This window comes from Tiliqua scincoides, chromosome 4 (assembly GCF_035046505.1).
Source record: "Tiliqua scincoides isolate rTilSci1 chromosome 4, rTilSci1.hap2, whole genome shotgun sequence".
NCBI classification, from domain to species: domain Eukaryota; kingdom Metazoa; phylum Chordata; class Lepidosauria; order Squamata; family Scincidae; genus Tiliqua; species Tiliqua scincoides.
Window position 1 is genome coordinate 126,862,485 of NC_089824.1, and position 15,530 is coordinate 126,878,014.

Genomic DNA, 15,530 nt, shown 5'->3' on the forward strand with positions numbered 1-15,530 from the left:
TAGTTAAAATAGAATAAAGAAGGAAAATAATGCCAGGCAGATTATTATTTCAATGTCTTTTTTTTTTAAGGTAACAGTTATGAACCACTTTGTACATTGAGTACTGTGGTAGAAATGGCAAGGGATGCAATGCAGGAATCTATAGCTTTTATCTTCATTTTGTAAATTTGGTTTTCTTTCTTGTAGATTACTAAAGTATTTAGCATTTCATTTCTTTTGCCTTTACACGAGTACAGGGGTGTCCAAACTTTTTGGCAGGAGAGCCATATCATCTCTCTGACAGTGTGTCGGGGGCCAGGAAAAAAAAAGAATTAATTTACATTTAAAATTTTGCCTAAATTTGAATAAATTTACATAAATGAATATATTAGAGGTGGAACTTATATGACAGAATGAAGACCTCATGATAGCTCAAGGCCTGTAAAAGGCCTTGTGCAAAGCAAGGCTGGCCTTTCCTTTGCTGCCACTGCTGCTTCACAGACGTGAAACAGCAAGCAGTGAAGGGAGTCCTCGGCCTGCAGCTCACATGAGAGGTCAAGCAGTTGGCCCTTATGCTGAGTGCAGTTACATCAGACCTTCGCAGGTTCCAACAAGTCTCTGGTGGACAAGAGGCACACAGGATACTGGGGGCTCCTTGTGGTCTGGATTGTGAGTCCCTGAGGGCCACAAATGGCCCCCGGGCTGAGGTTTGGATACCCCTGCACTAGTAGAAGAGGCTAGTTGGTGTTGGGAAAGAGAGAATGGTAGTCTCTCTTTAACTGTAACATCTGCAAAGAGGGTTTTGGGCACCCCAGTCCTATGGGTTGGTTTCAGATGCAGTAGTGCTAACGGTAATCTCTACTGTTGCAGAGTTTCTAGCCCATATTACTTTCACTTCTGACTGGGAAAATAATAGAGAATGCTATAATGCTGTGGTTCCAAATCACAATGCCCCCACAGCCACCTCTTCATGGTTCAGCCAGGCACCTCCATCTTGAATTTCACAAAATCCAAGATGGCAGCACCCAAATCTTGTGAGATTTTGTGAGATACCTGGGGGAACAGGTAGAGGAGTCACCAGGGACATCCCATGGTGCCCTGTAAATATGCCATGATGCCGAGTCACGATGCAAACTTTGGGAACCCACACTATAAAGGACTCTGTTAGAACTAAATGACTGACCTTGTTGTTCTTGTGTGACACAGCTGTGCCATTGCAAGGATACCTGCCACAGCAACCCTATTGATGAGATTGGGGGTGGTGCCGAGATATGATTTGTGGCTTTTATCTGGTACTGGGATTCTGGTCCTGTAGGCTGTTTAAATGGACCAGGTTATTCACACTGTTTTCCAAGGAACCCTGGGATTCCACTGAGAACATTGAAAAATAGAAACAAGACCGCAAACCCACCATTATTGATATTTCCCAGAGGTTGCACTTGTGCTAGGGCAGCATTTCTCAATGTTTGTCCTCTGCCGTACCACTTCACATGGTCCACCTATTGGAAGTACCACCGGAAGTAACTGGCAATGATTAGGAGGTCAAACTCAATGCGACAAACACCGGTAAGGGGCTCAGAGCTTTTACAAACACCGGTAAGGGGCTTTTTTAAGCATGCAAAAAGTGCACACTGGAACTCTGCCTCCCCCCAGTGGAGCCTCCTACTGCTGCTTGTCATGTTGCATTGCTGGTCTCACCACTAGGTGGCAGGGTTCTGGGAAGTACCATCAGACACCACCTCAAGTACCACTGGTGGTACAAGTACCACTGTGCTAGGGTATACGTGCAGGGTGGAGGTTTCACTGGATCTATAAGCATAATTGGACACTAGAGAAAGCGGAGAGCACATTTTAGTGGGTGCACTGGAATAATCTGAAACATCCTCAGTGTGAAAAACTATTTCCTTGAGTTAAGAAGTTTAAACGTCTCTGCATTAAAGTGCCAAATGAGATGAGACATAGGAGACCTAGAGGGAAAGCCTATATTAGATTGAGCCAATGATGCTGGGTAACCCCTTTTCCTCCCATGTCAGATTCCTAATCTAAATTCCCCTTTCCTAGCTTCAGCTCCTTGCCTATCTAATGAAAACATACAGTTACCCTGTAAAACCTCAGTGGGGTCAATAGCCAAATACATGGGTGATTTATATTTGAGGTAGAAGAGATAGAAAACCTATGTGTAATGTCGGCAGCAAGTTGCAAATGAAATATTTCAATCTCCACTCAAATAATCCCACTGAACTCAGAAGAATTATTTGCTGGATAGAGTTCGTTCTCTCTCTTTCTCTCTCTGTCTCTCGCCACTGTATATCTCTTAAATGATTAATACAAACCTTTGAAAATATGGCAACCTTGATTTGCAAGATGTAAGAAAAAAGACTAATTTTACGTAGTTGTAACTTTATTTTTCAGTATATGGTTCCCTTTTTGTATTTCACATTTGTAATACAAACTATTATTCCATTTTAAAACTACTCTTGGTGGAAAAAATTACACTTTTCCAATGTTCTTTACACTTAAACTTTATGATTAGTGACATTACTCTTTGTTGTATACACCACATGTATGTGTTCATGCTGACGATGGATGCAGTCACCTTACCACCTTCTAAAATATTTTTCTAGTGGTAGTAACACTCCTAAGCAACCAGTGGTTCGTTTCAAAAGGAACAAACATCACAAAGGATCAATTTACTGTGTTGCATGGAGCCCCTGTGGACAGCTGCTGGCTACTGGTTCCAATGATAAATATGTTAAAGTACTACCTTTCAATGCAGAGAACTGTAATGCAACAGGTAAGTGAAAGCTGTTGTATTGGTGGATCTGATTTTCAAAAACCTATTTTAGTTTGGGTGTGCTATACCTATATAAAGTCTTGCATGGTGTAGGATATTAGAAGGTTCCATTATAGAAAAGGCAGCTTTCAGTATTTTAAAATAACCTCAAGCAGAGCATAGTGGCTAAAAGACTGATGGTCCAAAAACAGAGGTCCAAACAGTTTTTTTGACGTAAGCCACTTCGGGTGGCCTTTGGGGAGAAAAGTGTTTAAAAAGAAAATTGAGTTAATAAGAAGAATAAGAATAAAAAACTTGGAGAGAGAAAAAAAGAGGGGTGTCATGGCAATGGAAAATTTTTTCTTCCCACTGCAAATCTGATAAAATATATAATTTTAGCCTTACCAACAATAACCCAATTTCTTTGTAGTGACTACAGTTTACTCCAATATCTACCTATAGTCATTCAAGCTGAAACAATTTCAGAACAACTTGTTTCTATCTTGTTGATAAACCGACAGAAAATGGTATTTCTGGAAATGTATAATTTAAGATCCATGCCAGCTCGTATAATTAAAGTCAAGATGTAGTAATGCTAGAACATTAGTCTTGTAGGATTTCAGTAGCCAACCATCGAGATGAAAATAGAAATGAGTGCCACCTAAAAGCTAAAAGTTGTGATGGTCATCTTCCTCCTATATTGATTCAAATAAGAAAGTGAAATGTGAAAACAGACTGCAGGAAAAAAATATTTGTATATCCCATCTCTTGTGGGATACTTTCTTTTCTACAATTCGCCTGCATTCTTCATGACTGGGGGTGGGCAACACATCGGCAATCTTCCCTCTGTATTGTCTGACTGCATTCTATCAGAGTGTAAACAACTGAGAATCTTAAATTTCACAAAAGTTCTCATATGGTTCAGCCTAGATGCTTTTGTCACGATTTGGATTTTGGGGAATGAGAGACATGCTACTCATAAAAGTCACGTGCCAGAAGTTTATGTCAGAGAATAGAATGCGACAGACATCAGTGCTATCCTGTACATTCTTATGTTTCTGTGTGGTATTTATATACCACCTTTCTTGGTAACTGGAGTACTCCTTTGACTCTGTTCAAGGCAGTTTACATGGGCATGGGGTCTTTACAATAAAGAAGTTCTGTGTCAAGAACACACTAAGTTATGTTATGGTTAATAACTTAGTTATGGTTATTTGTTATAATAACTTAAAAGTTATGGTTAATAACTTATAATGTCCGTGTTTAATGCTGGGCTCTGACTTTTTGAGTACAAACATACTGTGTGTGTGTGTGTGTGTGTGTGTGTGTAAACCGATTATTCTTATAGTATTATAGACTTTCATTTATATGTATGTACAGTATTTGTATAGTAGCTTAAAACAACAAATGTCTAGCACAGCTGATCATGTCTGGCCAGAATATTGAAAACTGTTGCTTCTGTATTGCTGGCCATCTGAAATCTCTCCCAGATGTTTGGCATATATAAAAATTACCTAGAAATAGTTGACTTTTGTTCATACACAATAGCAGTATGTAGTATACAATTTCTTGTGACTCTCCTGTCACTTCAATCTCTCTTCTGAAATCTGGTTAGTCCTTGTTTTTATAGAATTGAACATCAAGACTACTTTCATATACTGTCACCAAGACAGCTTAAATTGTTACAGTATACCCTGTACACAGCACACTGTTGTTCTCTGCTCTCTTTTCAAATTGTTCTAGGACCAGATTTGGAATTCAGCATGCATGATGGAACCATTAGAGATCTAGCTTTCATGGAAGGTCCTGAAAGTGGCGGTGCCATTTTAATAAGTGCTGGAGCTGGGGACTGTAATATTTATACAACAGACTGCCAGCGAGGACAAGGTCTTCATGCTTTGAGCGGTCATACTGGTATGTTGATAGCCCAACTTTTGCAGTTTTTATCTAAATAATCAGATTTCAAAACTACTACAAATATTTGTATAGCTGAACACTACGAAATATTTTATATTTTATAAAATATAAAAGTTTTAAATATTAAAGTGTACTGTATATGCTGCAGCACCAGCACTGACCAGCAGTAGGATTAATTGTTAATCTCTAAATGCATCGTTGGAACTGCTGCTTTCTTTTAGTGTCTGTTGACCTTCCCTTCCCCCTTTTAAAAATGCATTTAAATGTGATTCTAAAATTTGCTTTTATTTCTTTCCTTTAGGTAGGGCTGTTCAAGTTGCTTCATACAGTGGGCCAAATAGCATTCATGTGCCTGCTGGGGGCTGAAAGCAACATCATTAAGCAGGGCATAATGTCATTAAGCAGATGCTGGCCAGAAATTTTGCTCTTAAGCAGTGCTCTTAAGCACTTTGCTCTTAAGCAGAAACTCATTAGCTGCAAATAAAAGAAGAGAAAACACGCAAATCTTGATCATATTTTCAAGATATGGGAGAGCACAATTACCATGCTGCTTCTGCTGCAGCATCACTTTGGAGCTTTGCATCACTTTGGAGTAGATGAGAGGTGCTCTGTGTAGTTATGCCTCAGCAGTAGCAATGCTTCTGAAAAGTGCCAAGAGAGCCCAATTATTACATGCAGCGCTGGTCTTAGGAGCTGCAGGGACCAACTGGAAATGCTTTTGTGGGGTTCCCTCTACTAATGTTTTTAGCTCTTGAATGGAGCCAGACCAAGGGGGGTCTATTCCTTCTGAGCAGGTGGATAGGACTTCTGCACCTTTAGTGGTTGTGAAGAATAGGCACCTGGGAGGTCAGCTGGAAGGAGGGAGGGAGCACGTGTCTGGCCTGCAGTGCTCCCCAACTCTCGCCCGTTGTCACCCCATCCACAGCAGCCTGCTCCAGAGTGAGATGGGTAGAGGATGGTGCTGGGAGATGTAAAGGCAGGGAAAGAACAAGGCATGCATGCTGCCGCTTGCATGGCACCAGTTTTGGGTCAACTGGAAGCAGCAGTGGGTGGGAGCTGCTTCCAAAGTGACCCAATTTCAGGCCAGTTGGAAGCATTGGTGGGAAGGGCAGTGCAGGGCCCCCACCATGCGCGGGACCCAATTGGGCGAAATCGCCCCATTTCCCTGAAAGCTGGCCCTGATTACATGGCTAGGATAAAGAACTCTCCTGGCTGTATCTGGTCCACTGGCCTTATGTTTGACACCCCTGATGTAAAGCATTTAAGCAGCCAGCACTCTATTCTGAAAGGGAAAAATCTGCTAAGGAACCACCATTCTCTTCAGATAGGGGGATATGTAAGCAATGACATTGTGACCAAAGTATGGATTTAGGCCGAAGGGAGAAGCCTGAGGGAAGCTTGTCAAACAGATGTCTTGGTTTTCAAAATTCAAGCCAAACATTCTGAGTTGGTTTTCAGAGTAACACTTCCATGAACAGAATTGCACTCTGAGAACTGATGAAGCATACAGTTCATGCAAACCCCTTTTGAACAAGTGGAATGTCCTTCCGTTCACATCGTGTGCTTCTGTTCACAGAAGTATGACTATGGATGCCACTCATTGTTTACCTCTGCTGAGTGGATATGCTAACCTGTTTTATATTAACAGATGTCATTTTTATCCCTTAGCAGAGGATGTCTTTTCATACATAAGACTAAACATAGTAATAGAATTTGGATCTACTGAACAAATAGCCTGCCTTTCTCAGCAGTTTCATCCTGTATGATTCTCTTAAAAGCAGAAATATAAAATGTTCCCTTCTCTTTAACAGTATGCTGCTGACAAAAGTACATTTGTGACTGTAATGCTAGGAATTTTATAGTGGCCTTTATAAAACAATGTTTTTAATTTGTCATGATTTCTTATGTGTAGGTCACATTTTAGCACTTTATACATGGAGTGGATGGATGATAGCATCTGGATCCCAAGACAAGACTGTGAGATTCTGGGATCTTAGAGTGCCCAGTTGTGTTCGAGTAGTTGGAACAACGTTTCATGGAACTGGTAAGGTTATTCACATTACTGTGCAACAAAGAAAAAAATTTTCACCATAGCTGGCAATATATAATTGCTGCTCAGAAAATTGGGGGGGGGGTCCTTGCATAAAATGTGGGACATAATGTTGCCTTCCAAAAGTATTAGGCTTCATCCTCACAAGATATAGGCAAGTGCAAAGACTAGCTATCCTTCATTATCTACCAATTTGTACCAGAGGACAGAGATGGAGATTCTCAAATTCACAAGAGAAGGCCTTTTCATTTTAGCTAAGTACATTGTTTTCATAAGTATGTTACTGGCCCAAGATTCTTCTCTCACAACTGAGCTTAAAAAACTTACAAAAGAACTTGTTTGAAACATTACTCAATATTTGCTGTTGGTATGCTTAGAAGGTTAAAAATAGTAAAGTATGGTGAACCTTTTTTGATCTATAAGGTATAGAACAATCATATTTGAAATTGTCTTTTAACTTTCAGATATTATATGTGCATTGCCTGAAAACTACTTGTTCCTTTCTTACTCTGTATCTTTATAAGGACATCTAAAATAGTCATTGTAAAATAAGGTATTCTAAAATAAGCATGGACATGATATGCATAGAACTGTATTGATTGTACAGGGGTGGTGTTCTCTTGTTTCAGGTAGTGCTGTAGCATCGGTAGCTGTTGATCCAAGTGGTCGTCTTTTAGCTACAGGCCAGGAGGATTCCAGTTGTATGCTTTATGACATTCGTGGAGGACGGATGGTACAAAGTTACCACCCTCATTCCAGTGATGTTCGTTCTGTTCGCTTTTCTCCTGGGGCTCATTATCTGCTCACAGGATCTTACGATATGAAAATAAAGGTGACAGACCTGCAAGGTAATTTACCTGCTAAATTAGCAATTTAAGGAAGTGCTCCCCCCCTTTGGGAGCATACATTACCAGGAACAAGGGAAATAAATAGCATGGATGACTGGTGCTTCCAATTCTGCTTCTTCTATAATGAGAGATCTGTGGATGAGACAGCGTTTTGAGTTAAAGAATACCACTGCTAGTGAGATCTGAATTCCACTAGTTATCTTAATGGTAGAATTGAGAAAGAAATACAATCCAAAGGAACTGCTTATTAGTGTCTCAGCCACATATAGGCTGACCCCTCCGTCTTCCAAGAATTGCCTGGGGTGGAGTAAAGCAGTCAAATCTGCATGAATAAATAAAGTGAATAGTATAGGTTTTGTGGTGGGGTTATCCTGAAGTAAAAAGTTCTTTTAGGATTTTTGACCACATTCAGCAAGTTTAGATTTTCCTAATGTTTTGCCCTCAAATGTTTGGGGGCAGTGTTTCTCAAACTGTGGGTCAGGACCCATTAGGTGGGTTGTGAGCCAATTTCAGGTGGGTTCCCATTCATTTCAATATTTTATTTTTAATATATTAGACTTGGTGCTGCCATGGTATGTGACTGCATTTGGGGAAATGTTACAGATCTATACTTTAACATGCTACTATGTATATGTTTTTAACAATGATAGTCAATGTGGCTCATTGTAAGTATGGATAAGATTACAACCTAGGATTGTTAAAAATTTTCCTGCTCGTTGATGTCACTTCTAGGTTAATGACATCACTTCTGGTGGTCCTGACAGATTATTATAAAAAGTGGGTCCCAGTGCTAAAAAGTTTGAAAACGACTGGTGTAGGACATTGTCAAAGGACTAAAAGCAACACACCTGAAATCTGGTAATACTATGGAGCAAAGTTATAGACCACTATACTTAGATTAATCTACTGATAAAGACTTAAAATCCAAACTTCCCCCAGCTAAGGTCCACTAAATGTGAATGGTAGTACTGGATAAGCTCTTTGTCACAAATAATGATTCTGCTCTTTTCTCTTAGGTGACCTTACCAAACAGCTTCCAATTATGGTGGTAGGAGAACATAAGGACAAAGTGATTCAGTGCAGGTGGCATACACAGGATCTTTCCTTCTTATCATCTTCTGCAGACAGAACTGTAAAACTCTGGACCTATAATGGCTAAAGGATAGTTTTGAAGACCACTTATGCAGATAAAGCACAGACACAAAAGACTACTAGACTGTTTGATTATTAGGCACTTAAAAAAAAAAAAAAGCAGCATTTGACCAGGAAAGCATCTCATGAAGAAGATGCTTGCTGCAGTTACCTGATTGCTAGGAGGTGTTGGTTGGTGTGTTATAGTATTATTTTGCAGTGCTTTCCATGTGACTCCTGCTGCTATGACCTATTGTAGTCTTGTTGCCGAAGTCTGCTGAAAAAGCTCTTGCATTGTCAGTGTGCACTCAAAATGTAAGACTAATTATGTGTTTACAGTTTAGTGTTAACTGCATTCCCTGGTCTTTGTCTCAATGACAGTTTATCTAGAGAAGCTAAAACTGAACCACAGTTCAGTCAAGTCCACATGCAATACCATAAGGTTCACACACAATATAATTTTTTTAAAAATGAGTTGTGTTTTCCACCCTTGCACATGTCACATTGTAAGTACTGGTCAAATGTCTTTTGTATCAAAATTTCATTTTTTAATTTTAGTACCTTTACTTATGAACTCTAAAGGTGGCTAGCTCTTGATCATGATCCATTACAACAATGCGTTTTCAGTTTGAAAATTTCAGCTTGAACTGGCTTTTATTAGATTGGCAACATTTCGTGGAAAACAATTTGCTGAAAAGATATTTAAAGCATCTGAATGCAACAAAATACCTCTATGTGTAATGTTCTTTACGAAAGCAAGCAGTTGGGTATGGTGATAGTAATTTTAATGGTAATGAACATGATCCCACAAAACTTCAAATACATACATGGGGGAAGAGAGTGCATGAAACTGGGGATTTCTCTGAAGTTTCCACCAGACACAGTTGCACTATTGAAGATTTTAATACCTTTTAAACTGAAAAGCAGCTTCTCTATCAATGTAAATTCCCATGGCAGAAACTTCAAGGAAATATCTGGTAGCACATGCTATTCTCCCCTATGTGTGCATATAGAGTACCATAAGAATATTAAAAGCAACAGCATGGCTTGAAATGCTATGTCTGCATGGTGATGTAAAACTGAAACATTTCCCAGTTCAGAAGCTTATTTGGATTTTTATTTCTTGCACTGTCAATATAACAGAGTTGCAATTTTATTTCAAAATATCTTTAGAATATTATGTTTATGATATTGTTTATATTTTCAAATTGTACAGTTATTTTGCTTTTAAATTAAATTCTTAAATATTTAGTTTATTTATTTGAAGTACAATTATGGTTTGGTTCTAATTCTGTGCACTGTAGCAGGACCTTTTTAACTATCGTAAAAAAAGTTGAGGTTACTATAGAAGTGTATATGTGCTTTAAACTTAATAAAGACTTTGACATCTGAAAATAAAACACAATTATTTTGGCATATTTATACTCATATGCTAATGATTATATACTGTGTTGACTCAAATTAAGCATGCTGTTCTTATTAGATTTCTACCCTATCCTTCTGCATGGCATTGAAGGTGACAAAAGCAGTAATAAGATATCAAATGAGAAATTATAAACAAACAATTATAGCCAGATCTTTAAAAACTAAAAAACTTTGTGGCAGCAGTAAAATCCTAGTGAACAATCATCTGAAAAATGTCTGCTAGAATAAGTTTATTATTTGTCTAAAAGCAAGTCTCGGGGGATCCAGGCATACTACTATAGGGTGTCTATTCCAGATTCTGGGCTCCAGAACAAAGGGAGGCCCATCCTGAGTACCCATCAGCTGTATCGTAGAACTAAATAGTAAGCAATGGGGCCATGAAACAGTACATGCTGTGACAACTCTATGTAAAGCTTAAATGTATACAAGATAAGCACAGTGACACTTGAACTGCTTGTTCTCTTGTTCAACTTTTAGTACTTTTAAGATCTAATGCAATTTTGGTGCCAAGACACATTTTAAATCCTGAAAATTCTATCACATTCTTAAGAAATAGGGAAATGTTCTTCCATGTGTCCTCTTTCTACTTAAATATTTGTATAATTTCACAGTTGGAATAAATGTGTTATTTTGCACTCTACTGTATAAATTATACTGTTCTTGTTGAAAATAACCAAAGTACTCCTTTTCATGGTTGTATTCACTCAAAGACTGCAAATGAAGCAGAATGATAAATCAGTTAATCACGTAACAGATCAGCTGTGGACTCCTCTGAGTTCATGTTTTACAACAAAACCAGCTCAGTTGATGAGGTAGCAGTTTTCAGTCTGTATGATGACAGTGAGTTTGCCAGAACAGCAGTTGTATCACAAATCAGCCCATTGTTAGTATCCTTGCTTGGTTATCTATGTCTGCAGGAAATAGTCCCTTAAGCTTAAAAAAATGGTAGAGAGGAATAGGGAAACTTGAAATAAACTTTGCCTTGCATGTTTGTTTTGCAGATCCATATGTTATAAATACTGGACTACTTCTAAAGTGAATGTGCTTATACATGCTAGTCTGGGACACAGAACAGTTAGTAGTAGGATAGTGTTTGCATTCTTCACCAGTCATTTGAATTGTTAAAAAAGGACTGGTGAACAATAGCCCTTTGTTACTGATGGCCACCAATTAAAAAAAATAAGTTCATCTTCCACATTTGTTGAGAATTAGTGAAAGTAGGGCAACTGACTAGGCAAAACAGATATATCTAACTCTGCCAAAAGTACATATGGATTACTATGATGCTATACTGTGACTGCTTATTGGTTTTTAGATAGCCAGGCAGAGCAAACATTAATAAACACAGGAGAAATCTTTTATAGCCTATTGTTACAGTACATTAAGATGGCTGCTACTAAACTATTGCTTGCATTGGCAGAAACAATCTTATGCTATCACTCTGGCAGCAGTCCACCAGCTCATTTCTAATGCTGATATAGTAAGTGGAGCCATTAGATATTTGATTTTCTCTGTAAACCGCTTTGTGAACTTTTAGTTGAAAAGCGGTATATAAATACTGTTGTTGTTGTTGTTGTTGTTGTTGACTGCCCCTTCTGTCACTTTAACAGAGCAGTACACCATCTCACCAGTGGATGTTTCCATAGACACCTCTGCTTGAAACTGTGTACAGTACACTGCAGCAGCATTACAACTGCATGGTAGTCAACTTTAAGCCATTTCTGCCCAACATTGTATATACGCAACAGGGATCAAATGTGTACAGCTGTGGGCTGGGCAGATATGGGTTAACCTGCTTCCCCTTCTTCCTGCTATTGCCACCTGTGTAAGAGTCACAGGAGCAGGGAACAGCAGTCTTGTCTTCTGTGATGCTATATCTATTAGCAATACTACCTGTCCACAATCAAGATTTTAGTACAATTCATAAATAGCAGAGTGATCTCCTGAGTGGTACCAAGAAGAAGCCTCTTCCCTTCTGGGAAATCTGGTGCTTCTCCAGATTTGATCACATCAAAACCACACCTATAGTCATGCCTTGGCTGTACAGGTAGATTCATTGCCAGCAGTGCAGGACAACAAGCATATTTCCACCCCTTCACCTAGCTGGAGGGGTCTGTCTGCCATGACAGCCCTCACACTAAGTCCCCTGAGGAGGGAGAAGGATGGGGAGTGTCTTGACTGATCACCTGGCTTCGCTCTGCTTCTCTTCCTCTCATTCACACGTTCCCCATACAATCACACACACCCACTCAAGCCTTTTCTGGATAGTGTGCTAGGCTTCCAAGACAGATGGCAAGCTGCTTTTTTCAAATCAAAGGAAAACATTTATTGGATTAAAATGGAACAAGAAAATTCTATACTTGAGATCAAATAAAATGCTGTGTAGGTGCAATATAGTTTTGTGTTAGTGATGTGAGCTGGACATTGACTACCTGCACTGCTGTGTAGCACAAGTGAACCAAACTGTCTGATCCTCTGCAGTGCAGGCATGCCTACATCCATGGAAATCACTGGGCTTAAGTATACTGAACTCTACACAGGGTTGCAGCCTTGACTCAAATTCTGACTTGATCATGTTGTGTTTATCAAGGAAAGGATTGTGTTGTGTTAATTTGCATTTGTGGTTACACTTATGAAACCAAAACAGATAAGGGGATGGCTACTGCAGAATCTGCTGTTTGTAGGCTCTGTTATCAAGTGGAAATGTTTGACCTTAGTATTGCAGATCCTTAGATTTGTTAATGACGTTTTTGCAAAACGTTATTGAGGTTAGAGAACTGCCTTCTGGTGCCAACACTCGTATATTTACAGTCTATCATGTTGGAACATTTGTTTTATCCAAACAAAATGTTAGTACATAGGTTCATAGTGAACATGCAAAGAACAAGACAGTTGCTTGGTCCACCTGGCACAGCAGGTCTAAGGTCTCTTTTGTAACTCTGCTATCTGAGTACCTTTAACTGCATGTGCTTAAATTAAAGACTGAATCTAAGAAATGCAAAACAGGAGCTCTGCTGCTGAGCTATGGAACCTCCTGAAATGATTACAGTATTTCTGTGAGGTCTGCTATGTACTATCAATATTTTGCAATAAAAAGCTTGAAATGGCTGGCCTATAAAGCATAATTATTACAAGTTATATTTATCTAAATGTCTATGGTGTCTTTCTGTAAATTGCATTCAAGATGCCTCAATAACAAAGCATAATTAAATACAATATAAAAGCACAAAATGAACAGTAGTGGCTAAACTAACAGGCTCAACAACGGCACAAAGCCTACAAGCAAGAGATTGGATATTGTATCATTAGAACACAAAACCAAGTTAAGCCAATCTACACCAAAAGTTTATTGAAACAGAGCAGACTTTGCCTGGTGCTTAAACAATCTTTCTAGGAACGAAGTTCCATATCTGGCGTACAACCACAGAAAAGATCCTCCCTAAACAGTCACCGGACTAAACCCTTAGGTCAGCCATTTTCAACCACTGTGCTGTGGCCCACTGGTGTGCCGCGAGTGGTCCACAGGTGTGCCACAGGAATTTGGGGGAAGGTCATTTATCAATAGGGCCAATGGGGGATGTGAGCCCCCACTAGCAGCATGGTGTGCCTTGTCAATTGTCAAAAACCTGGTGGTGTGCCTGGACCATTTTAGTGCCTTGTCAGTGTGCTGTGAGATAGAAAAGATTGAAAATCACTGCCTTAGGTACTGGGCGGGTTCCATGTAGGAGTAACAGCTCATGAATGTACCCATGTGGCTATGTTTCTAAAGTGAAGCAACACACAAATAAGAAGGATATACAGTAGTTATAAAGCAGCTCGCTTCAAAAACGGGCTTAGTGACTGGGGTCTACCCTTTAGGGGGCAAGATTATAAATGTCCACCCAGTGTTTAACAGCTACATGAAGGGTATGTGAGAAACTACCTACTTCCATATAACCCAGCTCTTCCCCTTAGGTCATCAGAGAAGGTCATCTTAGTACCACTGAGTGCCACAGCCCAGTGAGGCGCATGGGATGGCAGCAAGAAATAGGGCCTTCTCAGTAGTGGCACCAATGTTATGGAACTCCTTCTCCCTTGATTTACAAACTGCTCCCTCCCTGGAAACTTTCCAGCAAGGCCTGAAGGCATTTCTTTTCAGACAAGCATTCTGAATTCTTGGCCTTTTAACATCTGGTTTTTTACCAGCTTGGGGCTTTTACAAAATTGCTGCTGTTGCTCTTTTTATTCTACACTGCTCAAAACAATAAAGGGAACACTTAAACAACACATCTGAGATCTGAATGAACGAAATATGCCTATTAAATACTTTGTTCCTGACATAGTTGAATGTGCTGACAACAAAATCACACAACAATCATCAATGGAAATCACATTTATCAACCCATGGAGGTCTGAGTTTGGTGTCATACTCAAAATTGAAGTGGAAAAACATACTACAGGCTGATCCAACTTCGATGTAATGTCCATAAAGCAAGTCAAAATGAGGCTCAGTAGTGTGTGTGGCCTCCACGTGCCTGTATGACCTCCCTACAACGCCTGGGCATGCTCCTGATGAGGTGGCAGATAGTCTCCTGAGGGATCGCCTCCCAGACCTGGACTAAAGGATCCGCCAACTCCTGGACAGTCTGTGGTGCAACGTGGCACTGGTGGATGGAGCGAGACATGATGTCCCTGATGTGCTCAATTGGATTCAGGTCTGGGGAACGGGCGGGCCAGTCCATAGTATCAGTGCCTTCATCTTGCAGGAACTGCTGACACACTCCAGCCACATGAGGTCTAGCATTGTCCTGCATTAGGAGAAACCCAGGGCCAACCGCGCCAGCATATGGTCTCACAAGGGGTCTGAGGATCTCATCTCGGTACCTAATGGCAGTCAGGCTACCTCTGGCGAGCACATGGAGGGCTGTGCGGCCCCCCAAAGAAATGCCACCCCACACCATTACTGACCCACTGCCAAACCGGTCATGCTGGAGGATGTTGCAGGCAGCAAAACGTTCTCCCTGCCATCTCCAGACTCTGTCACGTCTGTCACATGTGCTCAGTGTGAACCTGCTTTCATCTGTGAAGAGCACAGGGCGCCAGTGGCGAGGTTGCCAATCTTGGTGTTCTCTGGCAAATGCCAAACATCCTGCACGGTGTCGGGCTGTCAGCACAACCCCCACCTGTGGACGTCGGGCCCTCATACCACCCTCATGGAGTCTGTTTCTGACCGTTTGAGCAGACACATGCACATTTGTGGCCTGCTGGAGGTCATTTTGCAGGGCTCTGCCAGTGCTCCTCCTGTTCCTCCTGGCACGGAGGCAGAGGGAGCAGTCCTGATGCTGGGTTGTTGCCCTCCTACGGCCTCCTCCACGTCTCCTGGTGTACTGGCCTGTCTCCTGGTAGCGCCTCCATGCTCTGGACACTA

General features: G+C 40.4%; 1 protein-coding gene across 2 annotated transcripts in view; it reads left to right on the forward strand.

Moving 5' to 3' along the window:
- WDR47 (WD repeat domain 47) overlaps nt 1-10,669 on the forward strand; it is a 44,950-nt gene extending 34,281 nt beyond the window's left edge. For both annotated transcript variants that reach the window (XM_066623807.1, XM_066623808.1), the window contains 5 exons: nt 2,604-2,773; nt 4,496-4,666; nt 6,582-6,713; nt 7,349-7,567; nt 8,584-10,669. In XM_066623807.1, the coding sequence (XP_066479904.1) occupies nt 2,604-2,773; nt 4,496-4,666; nt 6,582-6,713; nt 7,349-7,567; nt 8,584-8,726 (835 nt within the window). In that variant the 3' untranslated portion in view covers nt 8,727-10,669. The remainder of the gene's footprint in view (nt 1-2,603; nt 2,774-4,495; nt 4,667-6,581; nt 6,714-7,348; nt 7,568-8,583) is intronic.
- Nucleotides 10,670-15,530: the final 4,861 nt, after the last annotated feature.